At 45.7% G+C, this 25,149-nt stretch overlaps 1 protein-coding gene and 1 long non-coding RNA gene across 3 annotated transcripts in view; both read left to right on the forward strand.

Annotated features, from left to right (window-relative positions):
• Nucleotides 1-25,149, forward strand: part of adamts17 (ADAM metallopeptidase with thrombospondin type 1 motif, 17) — a 193,226-nt gene that overhangs the window by 137,348 nt on the left and 30,729 nt on the right. For both annotated transcript variants that reach the window (XM_061735776.1, XM_061735787.1), the window contains exons 14-19: nt 2,965-3,092; nt 7,839-7,959; nt 13,882-13,962; nt 15,457-15,614; nt 21,415-21,574; nt 22,253-22,388. In XM_061735776.1, coding sequence (XP_061591760.1) covers nt 2,965-3,092; nt 7,839-7,959; nt 13,882-13,962; nt 15,457-15,614; nt 21,415-21,574; nt 22,253-22,388 — 784 coding nt within the window. The remainder of the gene's footprint in view (nt 1-2,964; nt 3,093-7,838; nt 7,960-13,881; nt 13,963-15,456; nt 15,615-21,414; nt 21,575-22,252; nt 22,389-25,149) is intronic.
• Nucleotides 16,268-17,265, forward strand: LOC133457105 (uncharacterized). The gene is made up of 3 exons (XR_009783836.1): nt 16,268-16,322; nt 16,887-16,937; nt 17,007-17,265. It is a non-coding gene; the product is annotated as an uncharacterized LOC133457105 (long non-coding RNA).

The following is a 25,149-nucleotide window of genomic DNA, read 5'->3' on the forward strand; positions in this document are numbered from 1 at the left end:
GGATGTGATCGGGCAGTGGAAGGACTTTACTTTGAGGATCTTTTCAGGCCAAGCAACACATCCTCTTCACATGAAGCAGAGTCTGTAAAATCTGATGTGGGCTTGCCCATTAATGGGCCAAGTTTACCAAGTTGAAGAGCTCCACGGTGGCCGAGCTCTGGGGGTGGAAAAGTAATTTCTGAGTTCCTACAGGCTCTGGATGTTGTAGCCCTGTCTTGGGTGACAATACAGTAATCCCTCATTTTTCACGGGGGTTACGTTCCAAAGAGAAACCGTGATAGGTGAAATCCGCGTAGTACCAACCTTTTTTTTTTTTACAATTATTATATAGGCTTCAAATTGGGGAGATCAGCACCGCCCCACCGCGACCCGGGTAATTGGATTTGGACAGCAAGCAGCGAGACCGTGAAAGGTGAACCGCGTTATAGGGAGGGATTACTATACTCTATAACATTGCATAGATATAAAAGGCAGTGCCTCAGAACTGGGAGGTGGTTCCCTTCTTTAAAAAGGGAGATAATTTGATTTGCATCACTGGTTATAAGTCAGGTTTGTTTTCAGTGAGAGTTGTGGGCATAAGGGCTACCTCTAGGTAGTGTAAACTCTGGTGTGTTAGAGTCGCTCCTGTAGTTTCTTGTGCTGGCCCCCCCTTCTCCTCCCTTTTTTCTCTTTTGTCCATGTTGCAGCATCCTCTGCCGGACACCGGAACCTGCAGCGTGGGAGTGAGAGGGGCAGGGTAACGGCCTGGGCAGGCGGGGGAGAGGTTTGTCCGTCAAGACTCCTCTCCCTGGCCCTGCCCCTTCTCAACCTTTCCCCGTCCCTGCAACCTGGGACTTGATGATTGGGCCGGAGCTTCGGGAGCTGCATGCTCCCGCATGCCTGCGGTCCCCACCCCTGGTCATCCCGTTGCTGCTTCCACCTGCCTGCTGTGCTGTTGCCGTCCCTGACCCACCAGTCTGGCCTTCGGCAGGAGGGTCCCCCCTTTTGAGCCTGGTCCTGCTCAAGGTTTCTTCCCTCCTAAAGGGGAGTTTTTCCTTGCCACTGTTTGGCTTAAGGTTTTTCTCCCACTAGGGGAGTTTTTACCTGCCATTGTTTATGTAATAACTGCTCGGGGGTCATGTTCTGGGTATGGGTCTCTGGAAAGCGTCTAGAGACAACTTTTGTTGTATTAGACGCTATATAAATAAAATTGAATTGAATTGAGTTGAATTGTTGCCAATTCTTTTATAGATAGAATTATCAAGGCTTAGCCAAAGAGCAGACAGGGTCAGGTTCCTTAACCTCAGGAATGTGTCTTTGCTTATTGTGATCCAGTTGTTGTCATCAAGTCATGATCTTCAACTCCACCAAGTTTGCGGCAGAATTTACAAATTTGAGACCATGTTTCTCAATTGGAAAATTGTGGAATGCCCTCTTTGGGGCTGGGATAAGGTCTTGGTTCAAGTGGAGGAGTTCAAAATTCACTGGATCTTATCTATGAGTGAGGGAAGAATGGAGTGGGAAATCCATAGGCAGATTAGGCATTTGCCGTTGTAATTACTGGTATAGAGTGGTAAAGAGAGTTTAGTCAAAAGGCAAGGTTCTGACTTTAAGAGTCGATTTAGATTCTGAGCATCACCTATGGTCATGAACTATGGGTAATGATGAAAAGAACGAGATTGCGCCTAGAAACAACTTGTATTGTCATAGACACTATTTAAATAAAATAAAATTGAATTGAATTGCATATACAGGTGGCTGAATGTTTCCTCTTTAGCGTCAATGGACTCTCCTTTATAAAAAGGGTAAGAAGTTCCACCATTCAGGAGGGACTCGGAGTAGAGCCACTGTTCTTTCAAGACTGACTAGCCAGTTGAGGGGATTTGGGCATTGGTTAAATTAGGATACTCCCTGAATGCTTCCCTGGGGAGGTGTTTTTGGACATGTCAAACTGGGAGGACACCCTGTGGCGAATCCAAGACACACTGGATCTCTCAGGTGATTTGGGAACTCTGTTTTCAGAGGAACGCAAGGTGGTGGTTGGGGGGAGGGAGATCTAGGTCATTTTGCTATGGCTACTGCCCCACAAGCAAATTGTGAATGCGTGGAAGTTAACAGATGGATGGAAAGCTTAATTCTGCATCTGCAAATATGGAGCTGATGGGACTTGGCACAAAGCTCATTTTTTGTCTCATCTGGCCAAAGGAAATTCTCTCAAAAGCATTTTGAAAAATTCCAATTTGGATTATTACTTAATTGTTTTCTTTCAACACTGTGGTCATCTTCCATCATTGGTTCAAACAGTGATGGATGGTCTCATCTGACACTGATTGAACTTGATGTTGGAATTCAATTTGAATCTTTTTGGAAGCTGTTATGCCCTCTTTGGCTATCACGTGTGTTATCCGTCTCTTCAGTTTTTCGTTTCTTTATGATATTTGTAACTGTAGTCACAGGAAGATCATGGTGCTTGGAGATGGTCTTGTTGTCTTCAACACCATGATACCAAACAGCAGAGTGATGACTTTTAACCCTTTAAATAGTCAGACTGAATACACCTGTGATGTTGATTACAAGAAAAACTGTAGTTTAACATGTAATTGTGTTTAATGCATTTTACTTCTTCCCCAGAGATGCACATAATTTGTCCAGACCAGTTTTAATATGTTTTAATTTTTTCATTGTTTTTAGGATTTTATCATTCTATTGAACCACAATTCAAAAGCAATGCGCTGATGTTCATTAGTCTGTGTTTAGTAAATTATTATGTATTACTACTTTTGTCAGTTTTAGGTTATTTCATTGAAATTGTGGGTTTTTCTTTCTTTAATGGAAGGGAAGATGGGGTTAACTCAGGTACTCAACTATATTCTTGCTCTAATCTCGTTTTGTACTGTATTTATGAATGCTGTATTTAATTATACTGGCAAATTGGTTTCATCACTCTGTTTTTGTACCTATGTGTTTTTGCATGTGTATGAGCAGAAAAGCCATGTGTGTTGTTCTGCAGCCCAGTGGGTCGAGATGTCCCAGTCCTGATGGCTGACAAAGTGATGGATGGGACTCCCTGTGGACCGTATGAGTCTGACCTGTGTGTTAATGGGAAGTGTAAGGTACATCTGCGCACACCATCAGGGGCATTGTTTTTTTTAAATGCAATGAGACTTAAACTGGGTTGTAGCCTCTTATTTTTAGGTCTATGGCCCACTGACTCTGACTCTACAAACAGCCTTTTGAGATCATTGAGTAATCCTCAAGCAAAATTTGAGTTTAAGCTAGGGGTGGGAGATATGGCAAAAATATCATATCACGATTTTTTTTAAATAATATCACAATTTCGATTTTATCACGATGTTAAAATAAAAAAAATAAAAACAGACAATACATGTTGTTGAGGTGATAATAATTTAAAGATTAAGTGATGTTACCACCTGGCGTGCAAACGGTTTCCGTGCAAATTGTCCAAATTACATTTGCTTGAGCTCCAATCCAAACCAATTGCTTATTATTGAGGTGGAATCTTTTTTCAACCAACTCTGTTTGGCTTTCAGCCATCGTTCTCCATGCGCTACCGATACATACACAAACATACACGGGTAGGAAACTGTGTCACTGCCTGTAATTCACTATGATTGGTCGGTCAGGTTGACGACGTCAATACGTCTCGTGAGTCGGTGCATCAGCATAGAATGTGCATTTATACAATGTGTAAACCTTCACAAACTTATATCGTCATATTGCCATCCCTAGCTTAAGCCCAAAGTACTCTAATGTGTAAATGCCCATTGCAGTAGGGCAGTACTTGTTGTACTTACTATAGATACTGGGACATCTATCATGAAAGATTAGTAGTGCAAATTTTTGCTTCTTAGTATATCCAGTGGTCATGCAGAGGAAATGTTTCAAAGAAGGCTTTCGCTTTCTTCCATCGCTTCCCTCTTAGCTTAGGTGATCAGGTATTTCCTCTTGTCCATAAAGATTTAGATACGGTCATACATGAATCTTAAATTGTTGCCTCATTCACCAGCCTCATACACGCAGAGCATTGCATGTAACTTAATCCTTAGTTGATCAAAGATGTAAACTTAACCCCCTTAACTATGAAAAAGTGTAAAATGTAGCTAAAAGCAGGATACAATTATTTGCAAGTTATATTATCCCATATTTTATCCACAGCAGACTATAGTAAACATAGTTGGGATATGTAAACAAAGTGTGGAAAATTAAGTTATCCCAAAATAAAAGACATCTGGAGGAACATGTTTTCAACAAGTGTGTGACACAACTGGGTACAAACAAAAGGATCTTTAGGTGATAGTCTGTCAGATGTTCAGAGGGGTTCACCAGTCAGTGAAAACTATGAATACACATTGTGAAACAATGTCAGGTTGTAAGGTTCCTCAGATTGAAGACTTTGAGCATCATATCAACTACTTTACATGAAATCATCAAGAGATTCAATAAATGTGGAGAAATGTGCACATTGGACAGGCTGAAAGTCATTATTGAATGTCCGTGACCTTCACGCCCTCAGGTGGCACAGCAATGAAAACACAGAGTATTCTATTAATGTAAGTCATCAAGTCAGAGAGGTAGACACAGGTTTAAGAGAAATGCATACTTTCAAACAGACAATTGTTTTCAGTGAAAAGTGTGCAACTTTCTGCAAGATATTGCTAAACTGTATACTCTGTCCATTTTAAAAAGTATAGCTTCACCGTAGTAGAGTCCAGGTGGCCTGCCTGTAGTCCAGACCTATTGGAAAATATTCCCAGAGATCAGAGATGATGTTTGCAGATGACACTGTGATCTGTGGTGAGAGCAGGGAGCAGGTGGAGGAAAATCAGTATGCCCTGGAAAAGAGAGGAATGAATTAGGAATGAATGAGTTAGCCACAGCAAGACAGAACAGGAAAAGAACCCAAGTGGAACGGTGAGTCTACAGGGAGCTGAGATTAAGAAGGTGGAGGATCTAAAGTACCTACGGTCAACCGTCCAGAGCATAGAGTGTAGAATAGGTTGGAAATTGTTGAGGTTGTCTTTAGAATTGACAAGGATGGATTTGATCAGGAATGAAGACATCAGAGGGACTTTTTGAAGAGAAAGTCAGAGAGGCCAGACTGAGATGTTTTGGACATGTACAGAGGAAAGGTTATGGTTAAATGAAAAGGGTGCAGAAGATGGAGGTAGATAGAGACGGATGATTCACTGTGGTGGCCTCTGAAGGGAACAGTCAAAAGGAAAGAAGTTATAATAATAATAATAATAATAATAATAATAATAATAATAATAATAATAATAATAATAATAATAATAATAATAACAATAATAATAATAATAATAATAATAATAATAATAATAATAATAATGATGATGATAATAATATTACATACGTTTTATATAGTGCTTTTCTAGGAAAAAAAATAATTATCTTGATATTCTGAGGAATAAAAGCAATATTTAAAAAGAAAATTATCAACTAGCAGTCTATTTTTAGGTCTTTAGGGGTTTTCACAGACCTGTGATGACACAATGGACCAAAAAAAATGTCCTGGAGAGGTCCCCTCAGAGCCCAGATCTTAAAACTACTTAGAGACATGTGGCCGCAGATCAAGGTTAACATCTGTGCTTGGAAAACAAGCAGTCTGGATGTGCGACAAGCCACAAAAGAATGGGTCAAGACACCTCAAGAGACACGTGCTACCATACAAAGTTATTATTTGTTGATTGTCAGAGGGCTAATAATTTTTCTTTGTTTCACTTTTAGTCACCAGTAAAGTACACTCACCGGCCACTGTATTAGGTATACCTTGCTAGTACCGGGTAGGACCCACTTTTGCCTTCAGAACTGCCTTAATCCGTGGTGTAGATTCAACAAGGTTCTGTAAACATTTCTCAAAGAGTTTGTTCCATATTGACATGATAGCACTGTATTAGGTATACCTTGCTAGTACCGGGTAGGACCCCCTTTTGCCTTCATAACTGCCTTAATCCGTGGCGTAGATTCAACAAGGTTCTGGAAACATTTCTCAAAGAGTTTGGTCCATATTGACATGATAGCATCCCGCAGTTGCTGCAGATTTGTCGGCTGCACATCCATGATGAGAATCTCCCGTTCCACCACATCCCAGAGGTGATGTAGTGGATTGAGATCTGGTGACTGTGGAGGTCGTTTGAGTAGTGAACTCATCGTCATGTTCAAGAAACCAGTCTGAGATGATTCTTTATGACATGGCTGTTATCCTGCTGGAAGTAGCATCAGAAGATGGTCCACTGTGGTCATAAAGGGATGGACATGGTCAGCAGCAACACTCAGGTAGGCTGTGGTGTTGACATGATGCTCAGTTGGTACTAATGGGTCCAAAGTGTTCCAGGGAAATATCCCCCACACCATTACACCCCCCCACCAGCCTGAACCGTTGATACGAGGCAGGATGGATCCATGCTTTCATGTTGATGACGCCAGATTCTGACCCTACCGTCCGAATGTGGCAGCAGAAATGGAGACTCATCAGACCAGGCAACGTTTTTCCAATCACCTTTGGTCCAGTCCTGGAGAGCTTATGTGAATTGTAGCCTCAGGTTCTTAGCTGACAGGAGTGATCCAGTGTGGTTCTGCTGCTGTAGTCCATCCACCTCAAGCTTCCACATGTCAGAGATACTCCGTATACCTCGGTTGTAACGAGTGTTTATTTGAGTTACTGTTGCCTTTCTATCAGCTTGAAACAGTCTGGCCATTCTCCTCTGACCTCTGGCATCCACAATTCAATTCAGTTCAATTCAATTCACTTCAATTTTATTTATATAGCGTCTAATACAACAGATGTTGTCTCTAGATGCTCTCCAGAGACCCAGAACATGAACATAAACCCCCAAGCAATTATTACATAAACAATGGCAGGTAAAAACTCCCATAGTGGGAGAAAAACCTTAAGCCAAACAGTGGCAAGAAAAACTCCCCTTTCGGAGGGAAGAAACCTTGAGCAGGACCTGGATCATAAGGGGGGACCCTCCTGCCGAAGGCCAGACTGGGGGTCGGGGACGTCAGCAGCACACAACAGGCAGGTGGAAGCAGCAACGGGATGACCGGGGGTTGGGGGGGGGGTGGGGACCGCAGCTCCCGAAGCTCCGGCCTGCAAACATGCATAAAAGAGAAGGCGTTTGCAACCCACAGAACTGCCGCTTACTGGATATTTTCTCTTTTTCGGATCCTTCTCTGTAAATCCTAGAGATGGTTGTGTGTGAAAATCCCAGTAGATCAGCAGTTTCTGAAATACTCAGACCAGCCCATCTGGAACCAACAACTATGCCACATTCAAAGTCATTTAAATCACCTTTCTTCCCCGTTCTGATGCTGGTTTGAACTGCAGCAGATTGTCTTGACCATTTCTACATGTCTAAATGTGTACCTAATAAAGTGGCCGGTTGGTGTATCTTACTTTACTGGTAGTAAGTAAGAAAGTAAGTAAGAAAAGTAATATCTTAATTTCAATTGAGAAACGACTTTTATTTAGTTACTTCTCTCTGGTTATTTCAATGCAGAAGTTGGTGCTTCTTTTTGATTTTATAAAGGGGATAATAGTTTTGATCCTGATGTGTGACTCATGGCTCTGCCTCACACTCTCGTATGACGTTGAAATGTCTGGCCAAACCATCCTAAATCTAAAGCTAACTCTTGCCTAACCTTAAAAGCTTTTTAAAAAATGATTTAGTGAAATTCACGACCAACATAATTATTGAAATTCACCTCCACCTTTTGGTGCCGCCTGCACCTGAAGACCTAAATACTAGAGAGCGCTACTGAGTTAACTCACCATCCTTCCATTTCACTCTTGGTATTTATCATTTTCTTGAGGACAGAAAATTGGCTGTGATGGAATCATTGGCTCCTCGGCCAGGGAAGACCTCTGCGGTGTGTGCAACGGGCAGGGACGCTCCTGTCAAGTGGTGAGAGGAGATTTCAGCCACGTTAAAGGAATGGGTAAGTGTCTCTATGTTTGGGTTGAAGTATGGGGAGCCTACTATCTTTAGACTAAACATATATTTGTTGTTTATATGTGTGTATACACACACACACACACACACACACACACACATACACCGAGAGGGACAAAGACTGCGTTTCCATGCAGTCAATAACCCAAACCCAAAAATGACCCCTGGGTTACTCCTTTGCTAACCCGAATATTTGGTCATGTAAACGCCTAACAGCATATCCCCATCAAACGGAACATGAATTTGTTTTCTATGCATGCTCTTTTCGCAAGGAATCTTGGTCTTTTGAGTCCAGGAAGTTCTTATAAACACGGATCGACGCGTCATACAGAAATTCTCCCGCCAGTCGGCGTCGGTGAGCTCCATCATTACTACCCGTTCCCACCAAAAAGTGTCCGGGGTCTCTGGTGGAAACGGGTAGCATGGATATGGACGGCACAGCTCCAGCTCCATTTGCCATTTCTTCATGTTCTCGCCGTCCATTAATGAAGAAGACGACGAGGAATAGTGTTCAGTCCTGGTGGGTCAGTACCAGCACCAAAGCGCAAAAGAAGGCGACTTCTACTGGGCTGTTCATTATCCGCCGTGCTGCTGTTATTGTTGTTGTTTTGGATTGGATACAGGAAGAAGAAGTGGCAAATGACGGGAATTGCGTCATGACGTTCTCCGTGCGTTGCTGGTTTGATCCAGATATCCCACTCACTCACTCATCTCACTCACTCATCTTCTCCCGCTTTTCCGTTACCGGGTCGCGGGGGCAGCAGCCTCAGCAGGGATGCCCAGACTTCCTTCACCCCAGACACTTCCTCCAGCTCTTCCGGGGGGAGTCCGAGGCGTTCCCAGGCCAGCCGAGAGACATAGTCTCTCCAGCGTGTCCTGGGTCTTCCCCGGGGTCTCCTCCCGGTGGGACATGCCTGGAACACCTCCCTAGGGAGGCGTCCAGGAGGCATCCGGTACAGATGCCCAAGCCACCTCAGCTGACTCCTCTCAATGTGAAGGAGCAGCGGCTCGACTCCGAGCTCCTCCCGGGTGACCGAACTCCTCACCCTATCTCTAAGGGAGCGTCCAGCCACCCTGCGGAGGAAACTCATCTCGGCCGCTTGTATCCGCGATCTTGTCCTTTCGGTCACTACCCAAAGTTAATGACCATAGGTGAGGGTAGGGGCGTAGATTGACCGGTAAATCGAGAGCTTCGCCTTTCGACTCAGCTCCCTCTTCACCATGACGGTCCAGTACATCGACCGCATTACTGCGGACGCTGCACCGATCCGTCTGTCAATCTCACGCTCCATTGTTCCCTCACTCGTGAACAAGATCCCGAGATACTTGAACTCCTCCACCTGAGGCAGGACTTCTCCACCCACCCGGAGAAGGCATGCCACCCTTTTCCGGTCGAAAAACCGCAAACCGCCCCAACAACATCACCTGCAAAAAGCAGAGATGAAATCCTGAGGTTCCCAAACCGGATCCCCTCCGGCCCCTGGCTGCGCCTAGAAATCCTGTCCATAAAAATTATGAACAGGACCGGTGACAAAGGGCAGCCCTGCCGGAGTCCAACATGCACTGGGAACAAGTCTGACTTACTGCCGGCAATGCGAACCAGACCTACTGCTCCGATCATACAGAGACCGGACAGCCCTTAGTAGAGGGCCCCGGACTCCATACTCACTCAGCACCCCCCACAGAATGGCACGAGGGACACGGTCAAATGCCTTCTCCAGATCCACAAAACACATGTAGACTGGTTGGGCAAATTCCCATGAACCCTCGAGCACCCTGCGGAGGGTATAGAGCTGGTCCAGTGTTCCACGACCGGGACGAAAACCGCATTGTTCCTCCTGAATCCGAGGTTCGACTATCGGCCGTAATCTCCTCTCCAGTACCCTGGCGTAGACTTTCCCCGGGAGGCTGAGAAGTGTGATCCCCCTGTAGTTGGAACACACTCTCCGATCCCCCTTTTTAAACAGAGGGACCACCACCCCGGTTTGCCACTCCAGCGGTACTGTCCCCTTCCTCCATGCAATGTCGCAGAGGCGTGTCAACCAAGACAGCCCTACGACATCCAGAGACTTGAGGTACTCAGGGCGAATCTCATCCACCCCCGGTGCCCGGCCACTGAGGAGCTTACGAACTACCTCAGTGACCTCGGCTTGGGTGATGGATGAGCACGCCTCCGAGCCCCAACCCTCTGCTTCCTCAGTGGAAGGCATGTCAGTCGGGTTAAGGAGATCCTCGAAGTATTCCTTCCACCGTCCGACAATGTCCCCAGTCGAGGTCAACAGCTCCCCACCCACACCGTAAACGGTGCCGGCAGAGTACTGCTTCCCCCTTCTGAGGCGCCGAACGGTCCTCCAGAATTTCCTCGAGGCCGACCGAAAGTCCTCCTCCATGGCCTCCCCGAACTCCTCCCAGACCCGAGTTTTTGCCTCCAAGACTGCCCGAGCCGCGGCCCGCTTGGCCTGCCGGTACCTATCTACTGCGTCAGGAGTCCCACCGGCCAACATAGCCCGGTAGGACTCCTTCTTCAGTCTGACGGCATCCTGTACTTCCGGTGTCCACCACCGGGTTCTAGGATTGCCGCCATGACAGGCACCGGAGACCTTGCGTCCACAGCTTCGAGCCGCCGCGTTGACAATGGAGGCAGAGAACATGGTCCACTCGGACTCAATGTCCCCCGCCTCCCCCGGGATCCGAGAGAAGCTCTCCCGGAGGTGGGAGTTGAAGATGTCCCTGACAGAGGGCTCGGCCAGACGTTCCCAACAGACCCTCACAATCCGTTTGGGTCTGCCCGGTCTGTCCAACCTCCTCCTCCGCCAGCGCATCCAACTCACCACCAGGTGGTGATCAGTTGACAGCTCAGCCCCTCTCTTCACCCGAGTGTCCAAGACATGCGGCTGAAGGTCAGATGAAACGACAACAAAGTCGATCATTGACCTCCGGCCTAGGGTGTCCTGGTGCCACGTGCACTGATGGACACCCTTATGCCTGAACATGGTGTTCGTGATGGACAAACTGTGACTCGCACAGAAGTCCAACAACAAAACACCGCTCGGGTTCAGATCGAGGAGGCCGTTCCTCCCAATCACGCTTCTCCAGGTATCACTGTCATTACCCACGTGAGCGTTGAAGTCCCCCAGTAGAACAATGGAGTCCCCAGTTGGAGCACTATCAAGTACCCCTCCCAGGGACTCCAAGAAGGCCGGGTACTCCGCACTGCTGTTCGGCCCGTAGGCACAAACAACAGTGAGAGACTTTTCCCCGACCCGAAGGCGCAGGGAAGCGACCCTCTCGTTCACCGGGGTGAACTCCAACACATGGCGGCTGAGCTGGGGGGCTATTAACAAGCCCACACCAGCCCGCCGCCTCTCACCATGGGCAACTCCAGAGTAGTGGAGGGTCCAGCCCCCTTCAAGGAGCTGGGTTCCAGAGCCCAAGCTATGTGTGGAGGCGAGCCCGACTATCTCTAGCCGGTATCTCTCAACCTCACGCACAAGCTCCGGCTCCTTCCCCCCCAGCGAGGTGACATTCCATGTCCCCACTGTGAGGGTTTTGGTCCAGGGATTGGGTCGTCGAGGCACCCCGCCACGACTGCTACCCAGCCCACATTGCACCGGCCTTTCATGGACCTTCCTGCGGGTGGTGGGCCTACAGGAAGGCGGGCCCACGTCGCCGTTTCGGGCTGAGCCCGGCCGGGTCCCACGGGCAAAGACCCGGCCACCAGGCGCTCGCCTACGAGCCCCAACCCCAGGCCTGGCTCCAGGGCGGGGCCCCGGTGACGCCGATCCGGGCGACGTAACGGTCCTCGCTGTCTTCTTCTTCATGATTGGCTTGTGAACCGCTCTTAGTCTGGCCCGTCACCTACGACCTGTTTGCCATGGGAGACCCTACCAGGGGCGAAAGTGCCCCCGACAACATAGCTCCTAGGATCACTCGGGCACACAAACCCCTCCACCACAGTAAGGTGGCGGTTCAAGGAGGGGTCCAGATATCCCAAATGATTAATTACCATGTATACAGGGATAACCCTGTTTGCTCACGCATGGAAACAGATTATTCCCAATGTTCCAGTAACCGGAATATTGACCTTAAAGAGCATATTGCAGGTTGGAGACCCCTGTGAATCAATGTGTAGGAAAATAATGTAGGAACTGAATTTTCATTGAAATACGCATATTTACTACAGTGACCTCTGGAGTTGTTTTTGTGAGAGTATTTTACTTCCGCATCTGAAAAAGCTGAATCGGAAGTGACGTAGCACCAGGGAGCGCAGTGAATTTCAACAATAGGAAAAATAATGGATCTTAATGTTAGTTGTGACACTGAAGAGGTTGTGAATGTGTATTCACACCAATATGACAGGCCACAGCCTTATAATTACGAACCCGTTAGGCCCCCCACGTTCTTTTGTTTGACAGCTGAAACTCGCTTTTTAAAAGGCTGATTTATGGGTCCGCGTTACACCAACGCAGACCTTACGGCGTAGGGTACGCGGCGACGCGTCGAACGCTGCGTGCGCCGCGTACCCTACACCGTAGGCTACGCCGTCGTTTTTACGCGGAACCATAAATCAGCCTTTATTCACTGCAGCACCCGCCCGTGCGCCTTCCTGAATGAAACTCCGAAAATAACTCCTTAAAAACGGGTGAGTACTTGTAATCTGTGTACGTTTGTACTTTCTAAACAGAAAACAGGCTTATTATCTTCTCTTTTTTCTGATTAAATGCATCCGAAATAGCCGGGTATTTTTAAAACCGAATACTTCCCCCCCTTCGTTTATCCACATTACATCGTTGTTAAAAAAAAAAAACCTTCCATATATAACCGAAGATCTGCGTTTTCGACCACATTCATAAGCATTGCAAACCTGTAGATCATCTGGTCTTCCGGCGTCCGGGCCGCCTCTGCGGCGCCGCTTCACCGGGAGTGGCGTCTCCTTCTCGGGTAACGAGCTCGAGTCCCCCCGTGTCCCACCACGGAGCTGTCGCGTTAACGCGTCGCCGCGTACCCTGCGGCGTAGGCTCTGCGTCGGTGTAACAGTGTCAAGAACAGAGACCATTTATTTTATAAATAGCTTGGAGGACAGATGGTGGATCATCTGTAGTTCTGGGTCGCACGTTAGACGTCAGACTCAGAGCAGATTTGTTGTGGTTTTGGAGCATAATGTGACGTTCGAAAACGCAAAACTGCTCTCTGTCTCTGTCTACACGCATCTACATAAACGGAGTTTTCAAAAATCTTCACTTTGCCCAGAGTTTTTTTAAACATTCGTTTATTTGCGTTTTCATGTGGATGAAGGTCCAAACGTAGGAAAATATCTTCGGTTTAGCAGATACCAGCTACGTGTGTACGGGGTCTGCACAGTCAGATGGGGCAGAGCTGTGGAGACGTCTCCCTCCCGCTGCGTCATATGACGCGGTGTTCGGAAAAAAAAGCGTTTGTAGGAGCTTGGCTAAAATCAGCCACTTCTTCCTCTGAATACGGGCCCTTATGTCTTGTAAAACATATTAAATCCTACATTAACTTCTCACATAGTCATTTTCACACAAGGTCAGGTATCATTTTTGAAAAAATTCTAACCTGCAATATGCTCATTCGGGTTAAAGAATGTTGACTGCATGTAAACGTAGTCAGAGAGATAGATAGAGAGAGAGAGCGAGAAAACACTGTTGTTCAGTTTCCAGTTTAAACAAATAAATCAATAAATCTGCATCTTTTTTAGTTTGCTGCTTTAATAATATTTGAACTGCACAGGCAAGACATTTAAGATGATAACCTGCACTGTACATACATTAGCAGGATGAGCTTCACTTCTGTACGGATTTATTTTCCTCCTGCTCAGACTATTGGATTAAACTCTGTTTGAATTTGATTCATATTTGTTCATCTTGTGTTTCCCTGTCTCTGTCAGGATATGTTGAGGCCGTGGTTATTCCTGCAGGAGCGTGGAGAATCAAAGTGATGGAAAACAAACCTTCTCAGAGCTTTCTGGGTAACAATGTTTAAAAGTGCCTTTAATGTTCAGGCTAACGATCACCATTACGTTTTGCAGTCGGTTTATTGAGTATTTTACTGTTGTACTCATATATGGACGAATGTTCAACACAAAATATGACAAGTTATTCATTTGCTTGCATATTTTACCAACTCTGGAGCAGCGTTAGCATGCTTGGACGGGAACAGGAAGTTAAGCTTCGTCAATAACGGAAGTAACAGAGGAAGAACGGTGCTCTTCAAAATAAAAGCTGCGTGATACCCCCGTGATATCTTAAAAACTAAAGCAGCACAAACGAAATGTCTTTCTGCACAAACCAGCACAAACGATTGAGAATATTTTCACTGAGTTTTGCGTGGGGTGGGGGGGACAGCTTCTCGCAGGTCTTGCTGGCGACCATAACTTGCTTGTCAGAAAGACGTGGTTAGTGTAGACACTTGTCACTCAAACATGCCTGACCCTGGTCTGACCAATGGCGAAGCATCCGCCCACTGCGGGATGCTTGTGTCAAAATGATTCAATCAAAAAAAAATGGCTTAAAAACTTTTCTCACGTTTCCAGTGTTATGGGGAACATAAAGACCAAGGTCTTGAGCAGTAGAACAAGATCTGATTAGTCTAGACCTTTCAATTTCAATTTATCTATTTGGTAAGAGACAATGTACATCAATCAGCATTTAAAAAAAATGTACATGTACCCAGATTGCAGCCATAGGCTGGTTTACATCGGTAGTCCCGCTGCCAGATGTAATCAGCAAAAGTCATACAAACAACAATAATAACAATCACAAAAAAAACAATATAGCACACATAACATAGCATATGCATTCACAATAGAGGTCAATGACGCTAAAAACAGTGCTGGGGAAATGAATGATTTGAGAACTAAAGTGCTATAGTGCTATTTTGTACCTGCTGTGGTACATGATAAATAATAATAAATAGGTAAATGTTAAAGTGCTGCCAGTACATGATTATGGTACATGCAAAACAAAATAAGTAAAATAAATAAATAAATAAATAAATAAATGAATAAATAAATAAATAAAGTAAAATAAGTAAACAAATATAAAAATTATAAATAAATAAACAAAGAATAATGTTTGTAGGGGTCTGTACGGGGTGTGTAGATGAAGTTTGAGATTGCAGCAATGCAGAGTCCGGTACTTAGTTATTGTTATAATTGTGACTAGTTGTGGTTGTCAGTTATATTGTGAGGTAGTTAATTGATAAGCAGTGGAGGAGGGAACCAGACTGCCATAAATACAGAAGTGATGATGGATAGAAATTAATAATAATAATAATAATAAAAATACTAAGGAAGAGGAAGAAAAAAAAAAAAAAACCTGTTCTGTTCTTGAGTGATGGGGGCTATGAAAGCAGCGGATGAACTGATGCTTCAAGATAACATAAATAAATTAGCAAATGATTACATAAAAAGGACACCCAGAAATGAACATTCAACATTTGAATCAGTCTGAATTTGTTGCAGCCCTCAAGGACTCCAGCAGGAGGTCCATCAACAGTGACTGGAAGATCGAACTTCCGGGAGAATTTGAGCTGGCTGGAACCACGGTTCGCTACATCAGACGTGGACAGTGGGAGAAGATGTCTGCCAAAGGTCCCACCAAGGCTCCTCTACACCTGATGGTAAATACATCAGTGAGCAGGTTCTGTTGTCTGTAGCTATTTAACGTTTATTTGATGAGAAACATGATGACTGGACAAAATATTGAATTGTTTTGTACTAATCTTAAGATAATTTATGGAAAAGTGAAGTAAAAAACCACATGAGACTATGTATATACTATACTAATATATACTTCATTAAAGCGACACTACGTAACTTTTCCACCTTTATATCATATTTCCAGAGTCATTGTGATGGTACATCAACTTCCAACAGGTTTAATGAACCTCTGTCATGATCTGAGGGGGTCTGTATCGCTTTCACTGGCACTATGTAACTTTGAGGAGCATGGTAGGAACCCTGCCACACTAAAAAACTACACATTTTACGACTTTGACTGCTTTACGGCACATACGTCACTTCCCCCTCCTTCCCGATTCGTAGTCGAGACAAAAATGGGCGGGGCTTGGAGCGCAGAGGCTGAGCTCAGCAGAAGCTGGTGTTGAGCTAAACGAGGAGCTGGTATCATGGCCGAAGCAGCGAAAAAAACGAAGAAAATTAAAGTTTTAACGGAGCGGAGGAGGCGGAAAAAAGAAAGCGGGAGAGTAACAAGCTAAATGCCCGGTGGAGAATAAACATTGGCCCGGCGTTCACTCGCTACAAGCTCTTGCAGCGCCGTCGTCTTGGACGAGATGGTTGAAGGATGTAAAGACGTTCATCACCTCCAGGTATGCACTTTTGTCAACACCTATGTCAGTGTGTTTTACAAAAACAATTATCCTGAAACTACTACAGCTGGTGTAAGTGTTGCTACTGTATCAAATGTCAATATCTATGTAAACCTTTTGACTCTTCAGGTCTGTATATACAGATACTTATACACTGATGGTAAAAGCAACACATTTGTAGATATAGTAAAATATAGCCAGAAAAATGAAATATATAGGCAAAGTATACACTTCCAGATTAAAAAAAATACAATATAAACACCATATAAGCATATAAAATAAATCTACTTTGTTGGAATTATATTAAAATAATAACAAGAGTAGTAAAAGAAACCTTATGGTGTTTATAATGTGTCGTTTTATTTTGTGAGTGTATAAATATATACCTTTCTCTAATTTTTCTATAGCTATACATTACTTGCTTTTACTTTCTGCATAATTACAGTGACTTCAACAAAGAAAAAAATTCAAACTTGTGATCAACAAAATATGTTGAATGATTTATAGGTCAGTAATTATCAGAAAGACATAATGTTTTTGTATCTTTATTCTCACACTCTGCAGGACTACATCAGATCTGGAAAACTTCCAGAATCACATCCTCATGCAGGGAAGGTTCTCCTACACTCCAGCAGTGAATCAGGGAAGGTTCTCCTGCATTCCAGCAGTGAATCATCAGGGAAGGTTCTCCTACACTCCAGCAGTGAATCATCAGGGAAGGTTCTCCTACACTCCAGCAGTGAATCATCAGGGAAGGTTCTCCTACTCCAGCAGTGAATCACACGCGGACTCTCCCAGCACGAAACAAGGATGGACACAAGATGCTACTGCTACTATAGTCATTGTATTTATTTACAGTAACTTCTTACACTGTTTCATAGTTCAGTTTTTATTATCAGTTCATTATTTTTAGATAATTTTTTTACTACTATATTTACACTTGTTTACTTTATTCACAGTAATTTATCCTGTCATACAGTTGTTCATTACTGCTACTGTGATACAGATTACTTATTGATTATAATATAAGTATGTATGGGATAACTGCTGTCACTATGCAAATGACAAAGTTCAAGAATGTTCTATTTTCTGAAAGGTGTGTAAATAAAAGTTTGTGTCTTGTTTTGCACAAATGTCTTTATTTTAAACACACAAAAACAACTGTACAGGAAAAAATGGAACAAAAAAAAAACAATATCAAATATTTGCAGTAATCCTCATAAAGGTTCCATTCTACAGAAGATGGGGAGCCCTGAAACCAGTGTACTGTCCCATTGGGTCTGGAAAGGTGTCTCTTATTTTCCAAACATCATGCTGCCAGAGCACAAACTGGCGATATGTATATATATGCATATATATATGATATATATGCTGCGTGTCGGTTCTGTCTTTGTGGGGGTTCAAACTCTGATGATGCGGAGGTAGAGGTGTTCTCACGAACAGCAGATTCCTGATAAAACAAGAGACAGAATTGTTATGATACAAATGTAAATGTAGAATTCTATGATCAATAAGAATCAAAATTAGAATGTTTTCACATATTCCTCTTGGGTTTTGGTAATTCTAAAATTACTGACAATATCAACAACAGACAGAGAAATAATAGTGATCATAAAAATGTGTAATTCGCAATGAGGAAGCTTTATAAAATAATAATACAATTGAATAGAATTACAGCACTAGAGGAAATAATGCAATGCGAAGAAAATGTATAGAACATTTCTAGTATTTTTCCTGAGAGCTGTAAAATTGTGCAGGGCTGATCTGCAAAATATAAGGAATGGGCATTCAGTTATTCACAGGTTATAAAGTATTTTTTTATTTTGTCAGTAAGTATGTTGGACTACTAATTTATGACGAAGTCCCTCTAAAAAACGTGACAGGAAAAAGGTGCAGAGCGTATGAGTTTGTAGGGCGCATTATCTCGCTGAAACAACTTAATAAAACCAATTTGAACTTAGTGTTTTTCAACATCGTCATATTATATTGTTTAGCCAAAAATAGATACATTACCTCTTCATTATCCATCCTGCAAACGACCGCTGAAAACAGAAAAGTCGTTTTGAAAGCCCGTCCCGTCTTCTCTCATCAAAACAAATGTAGCGGCGGGGACGGGGGTTTTCCGGCAGTACGCGCTGGTGCTCATGGGAAATGGAGTGTTCTTTCTGGTAAAGCACTACCGATTTTTGTCCAAAGGAGGCGCCAAACTCAACAAAGCTGAAAGTTCCGTTGTGCTGCTTTAAGTTAGCCTTCAAAGACTATGATTAAACAGATACGGTCAAGTATCACATTTGTACTGGCACAATTCAGACCTTCAGTTCTTGTGCAGCGGGACTAAAGGCTGAATTCTGGTTCTGCGTTAAACCTACACCGTAGGGTACGTGGCTATGTGGGAGTCTCTCCGTAGCCTACGCCGTAGCCTGACGTGCACCTCCCAAAAAATGTAACTACGTGTCGAGGCGACGCAGACCCAACGCAGACCCAACGCAGACCGAGAGGGCTGTGATTGGTTTGCTTGGTAGCAACACATTTCCGGTTCCAGACTGCGCCATCTCCGCCATTTTTAAACATCTTGTTGTTGTACACGGACAGAACATTATCAACATGGACCAAGTCGAGGAGCGACTGATTGAGGAAGTCCGTAAAAAAACAAAACAAAGAATCAACTAGAGACGTCGATAAACCATTCAGGAAAAGAATGCAACCCCCTAGCGATTTGGGGGGGTATTGCAGCGTGGTGAAATGGAGTGACGGAGAAGTCCGAAGGGTTCACGAGGGCATCACGGCATCACGGCAACGGCATAGGCTCTGCGTTGGTTTAACGCAGAACCTTAAATCAGGCTTAACTCCCACAGCCATGATGTCTGCTGAGCACCACTCTTCCACGTTTTCCTCCTCTGTTCTGTCAGCCAGTTTCTGTGCAGGATTCATCGCTGTTGTGTCATCTGGAATCTTGAACAATTGTGACCGAGTTTTTGTGGTAATGGAAAAGTGAAGCAAAGTGAAGTTTAGGAAGAGGAATGAAGTGTGCCATCTTGCTGAACCGGTCAACAACTGTGAGGATGAAAGTGTTACCACCAGAAGGGGGAAGACCAGTGACAAAGTCCAGGGAGATGTGGGACCACGGACGCCGAGGCACCAGGAGCGGATGCAGAAGCCCAGCAGGGGACTAATGAGAGGGCTTGTTTTGGTTGCAGACAGGACAGGCATTGATGTACTCGCGAGTCTCCTCCTCCAGCGTGGCCCACCAGAAGCATTGCAAGTCCTCCGGACCCCAGGATAACAGGAAAGCTTGGATGCATGAGCCCACTAGAGGACATCTGATCTCAGACCTGGAGGAACAAAGAGAGTGTTAGGGGGACAGGCGCTGGGACCAGGTTGGTTCTCTACCGCAGCTCTCACTCTCTCCTCCACCTCCCAGGTCAGGGAGGCCATAACACAGGGGGAAGGGAGGATGGGGTCGGCCTCTTCCCTACACTCCCCCTCCCCCAGGATCTGCCGTGACAAAGCATCAGGCTTGACATTCCGGGATCCGGGACGATAGGAGAAGGAGAAGTTGAACCGGGTGAAGAAAAGGGACCAGCGGGCCAGGCAGGAGTTTAGTCTCTTGGCGGTCCGGATGTACTCCAAATTTTTGTGATCAGTCCACACCAGGAACGGTAGTCGGGTCCCCTCCAGCCAATGGCGCCACTCCTCCAGGGCCAGCTTGATGGCCAGCAGCTCCCAGTTGCCGATGTTGTAGTTCCTCTCAGCAGGGGACAGTCGTCGGGGGAAGAAGACACAGGGATGGAGCTTCTGAAGCGGCCCACTGAGACAGGACGGCTCCCACGCCGATATCGGAGGCATCCACCTCCACGGCGTACTGTCAGTCAGGGTCAGGAACCTGAAGGATGGGCGCCGATGGGAAGCATGCCTTGAGAGTCTGGAAGGCCTGTCAGCCTCAGGGGTCCAGCGGAGAGGCACCTTGATAGCTGTGAGGGCTGTGAGGGGGGTGGCAACAGTGCTGTAGTTGCGGATGAAGCGGCGGTAGAACATCAGGAGCTGCGTGTTGACATGCCCCCCCCCCCACCGATCATCCCACTGCTGCTTCCACCTGTCTGTATGGATGTCTGATAGATGCCTGCTGATATCCTAACCTGCAGTCCCCCCCTCTGACCACCTCAGTGCCTGCTCCCTGCTTCTGCTTAAATAATCATCTCTGTGTTGCACCAGTTACCAATTTTGTCTTTGTCTCTCCTTTCTCTGTTCTTCATTCACTCTGTCTGTTCTCACTCTTCCTGCTCTGTCCAGCTGGTCTTCAGCAGGAGGGCCCCCCCCTTATGATCGCGGGGCGGCAGTAGCTCAGGTGGTAGAGTGGGTCGTCCAATGATCGGAAGGTCGGCGGTTCGAATCCCGCTCTGTCCCAGTTTGCTGTCGTAGTGTCCTTGGGCAAGACACCTTACCCAACTTGCCCCGTGTGAATGTGTATGAATGTGTATGAATGTTGGTGGTGGTCGGAGGGGCCGTTTGGTGCGATATGGCAGCCACGCTTCCATCAGTCTGCCCCAGGGCAGCTGTGGCTACAAATGTAGCTTACCAACACTGGTGAGAATGTGTATGAATGAATAATGATTTCTGTAAAGCGCTCTGGGTGCCTAGAAGGGCGCTATATAAATCCAAGTCATTATTATTATTATTATTATTATTAGTATCCAGGTCCTGGTCAAGGTTTCTTCCCTCCTCAATGGGAGTTTTTACCTGCCATTGTTTATGTAATGTTTATGTAATAATTGCTCGGGGGTCATGTTCTGGGTCTCTGGAAAGCGCCTAGAGACAACTTCTGTTGTAATAGAGGCTATATAAATAAAATTGAATTGAATTGAGATGTTAGTAGGCTGACTGATGACAGCTGGTCCTCGTGCTGCAGCTGCTGCAATCAGCTGAACCGCTGCCACACAGCACCCCTGCAGCTGAGCCAAAACCACACCCAACACCACAGAGATATTTGGAACAAATATTTCAAAAACCGAAGGCGAAGAACTTTTTTTTAACTTTTTAATTAGCAGAGTCAAAATGTGATTTAGGCAAGTGTACGTCTGTGTTGTTGCCCCAGGTGCTGCTTTTTCATAACCAGAGCTACGGGATCCATTATGAGTACACCGTATCTCTGAACACGACTCAGGATGAGACCAGCGAAAAACAGGAGGGACCGGAGTATCTTCACATCTGGACACACAGCAGCTGGCAGGATTGTACGGTACACTGTGGAGGAGGTGAGACTGTTTGGTCAGTAATAAGCAATAAAACAAAACCGCTTCATTATAAATGAGTGTAATGCTGCTGAAGACTTAAAATTATATTATTGAATACCTTATGACTACAATGACAAATGTAAAGTTTAGTTTAGCCTGTTTAATGGCACATCTTTCATGCTTTCTGAATGTATCTAATTTCTCGTATGACATTATTCTTCATGTCTAAACTACTGGTTGGAAGTTCAAGGCTCACAGTTGTTGTGGAACTATTCCCATCTCATGAGTCTGCAACCTGCAAAGCATCATCTGTTCCACTTCCCCGTCATAGCCAGCATCAGGCTTTTCATCTTTTTGTGCTCCAAAAGTTGTTTTATTCGACCATATCGGGATGGCCGGCCTTCACCTCCCACATGCTCGGGGTAAACCTGTGCTGCCCACAGTCCTGTCGCCAGTTTACCCGTTGTCTGTAAATGGACCACTTTGTAGGTATAAACTGTAACTTCCAAGGAACTCCCCAAAAAAGAAACGCCACCTCAGGAATCAGTGCTTTCAGTGTCGTGGATAAGTCTGCATTAGCACCTAGGCCCTAAAAATCTTACAATTATAGGTACCAACATAAAAGCTTGGTTATCTTTTGCTTTCCTTTCTTCCATAACATCTAACCACTGTGAGTGAATGCGCATTTTGTATTTACAGGTGAGCGGAGGACAGTGGTTTCTTGTATGAGGATAGTTGATAAAATCCTGGAGCTGGTCAATGATAGCTACTGTCAACCTGAGAACCGGCCGAAGCCCAGAGTACAACGCTGCAACTTTTACCCCTGCCAATACCAGTAAGACAAATACACACTAGATATTATTAATAGCTGTAGACTGTTGTTGTTTGTTTGTTTTTTTAATAATAAATACCTTCATTTAAAAACTGCATTTTGTGTTTATTTGTGTTATATTAGTCTAATATTTAAATTTGTTTGATCTGAAACATTTAAATGCGACAAACATGCAAAAAAATAAGAAATTGGGAAGGGGGCAAAGACTTTTTCATACAACTGTACACCACACACGAAACACCAACACAATATTAATAGCATCCATTAAGAGCTCAATAGGGCCACAAAGGGGATCAAACCTCAACTCTGGATGCCATCAAGCCGTTTGCCAAGACTTAACAATATATTCACACAATGAGTCGCCTCACCAAGATATACTGCAACAATGTAGAAATGTATCTTGGGCTTGAGAAACATACTTTGAATGGTATGAAACTGAGGCAAAAGGATTGCAACAACCAGGAGAACATTTAGCAGACTATAAAGAATTATAATCTGAACAAAGGAGAAGATTGACATCAATAATCCCAGGACAAATTGGCTCCTTGCAACGCAGGACATTTTTTAACCTAAACACTAAGCAACAGGAGGGAGGTTGGGGACTTGTGCACTTCAAAGCCATTACACAAAAGAAGCTATAAAGGTGCTTCATAAGCTCCTCAGTGGCAGGGCACCGGGGGTGGATGAGGTTCGCCCTGAGTAGCTCAAGTCTCTGGATGTCGTAGGGCTGTCTTGGTTGACATGCCTCTGCGATATTGCATGGAGGAAGGGGACAGAACCGCTGGAGTGGCAAACCGGGGTGGTGGTCCCTCTGTTTAAAAAGGGGGACCGGAGAGTGTGTTCCAACTACAGGGGGATCACACTTCTCAGCCTCCCCGGGAAAGTCTACGCCAGGGTACTGGAGAAGAGAATACGGCTGATCGTTGAACCTCGGATTCAGGAGGAACAATGCGGTTTTCGTCCCGGTCGTGGAACACTGGACCAGCTCTACACCCTCCGCAGGGTGCTCGAGGGTTCATGGGAATTTGCCCAACCAGTCTACATGTGCTTTGTGGGTCTGGAGAAGGCATTTGACCGTGCCCCTCGTGTCATTCTGTGGGGGGTCAGTGAGTATGGAGTCCGGGGCCCTCTATTAAGGGCTGTCCGGTCTCTGTATGATCGGAGCAGGAGTTTGGTTCGCATTGCAGTCAGTAGATCAGACTTGTTCCCGGTGCAGGTTGGACTCCGGCAGGGCTGCCCTTTGTCACCGGTCCTGTTCATAAATTTTATGGACAGGATTTCTAGGCGTAGCCAGGGGCCGGAGGGGATCCGGTTTGTGAACCTCAGGATTTCATCTCTGCTTTTTGCAGATGATGTTGTCCTGTTGGCTTCATCGGCCTGGGACCTTCAGCATGTGCTGGGGCAGTTTGAGGCCGAGTGCGACGCGGCAGGGATGAGAATCAGCACCTCCAAAACTGAGGCCATGGTTCTCCATCAGGAAAGGGTGGCGTGCCTTCTCCGGGTGGGTGGAGAAGTCCTGCCTCAGGTGGAGGAGTTCAAGTATCTCGGGGTCTTGTTCACGAGTGAGGGAACGATGGAGCGTGAGATTGACAGACGGATCGGTGCAGCGTCCGCAGTTATGCGGTCGATGTACCGGACCGTCGTGGTGAAGAAGGAGCTGAGTCGAAAGGAGAAGCTCTCGATTTACCGGTCAATCTACGCACCTACCCTCACCTATGGTCATGAACTTTGGGTAGTGACCGAAAGAGTGAAATCGCGGATACAAGTGGCCGAGATGAGTTTCCTCCACAGGGTGGCTGGACGCTCCCTTACAGATAGGGTGAGGAGTTCGGTCACACGGGAGGCGCTCGGAGTCAAGCCGCTGCTCCTTCACATTGAGAGGAGTCAGCTGAGGTCGCTTGGGCATGTGTACCGGATCCTCCTGGACGCCTCCCTAGGGAGGTGTTCCAGGCATGTCCCTCCTCCCTAGGGAGGAGTTCCAGGCATGTCCCTCCTCCCTAGGGAGGTGTTCCAGGCATGTCCCTCCTCCCTAGGGAGGAGTTCCAGGCATGTCCCTCCTCCCTAGGGAGGAGTTCCAGGCATGTCCCTCCTCCCTAGGCAGGTGTTCCAGGCATGTCCCACCGGGAGGAGACCCCAGGGAAGACCCAGGACACGCTGGAGAGACTATGTCTCTCGGATGGCCTGGGAACGCCTCGGACTCCCCTCGGAAGAGCTGGAAGAAGAGATGGGGGAATAGATGGAGGAGAGATGGAGGAAGTGTCTGGAGGAAGAGCTGGATGAAGTATCTGGAGGAAGTGTCTGGGGTGAAGGAAGTTTGGGCATCTCTGTTGAGACTGCTGCCCCCCGCGACCCGGGAACGGATAAGCGGCGGACGATGGATGGATGGATGGATGGATGGATGGATGGATGGATGGATGGATGGATGGATGGATGGATGGATGTACTTGAGGGAGGAGACAAGTCGGTGTGTTGTGCTTATACGCTCAATTTCACATCAATTGTGATGTTCAAAGAAACGTGCGTGGATTTGGGCGTACGCAGCATCTGAATTATTTTACGCAAGAATTCCACACATGGATTCATGTTGAAATCCACGCACTCTTTGTACATGAGGCACCTCATGTACAACGAACAGTATGCCCTCGGTGGTATCATGGCAGTAACGTTGGTAAGGCTGCTGAAGAAAGCCCACACTCATCACTTGCAATAACACAGCAGCAGTTAAACATTGTAACAGCTATCATTTACACACCTTACGTAGTAT

The sequence above is a fragment of the Cololabis saira genome, chromosome 2 (genome assembly GCF_033807715.1).
Source record: "Cololabis saira isolate AMF1-May2022 chromosome 2, fColSai1.1, whole genome shotgun sequence".
In the NCBI taxonomy this organism is placed as follows: domain Eukaryota; kingdom Metazoa; phylum Chordata; class Actinopteri; order Beloniformes; family Belonidae; genus Cololabis; species Cololabis saira.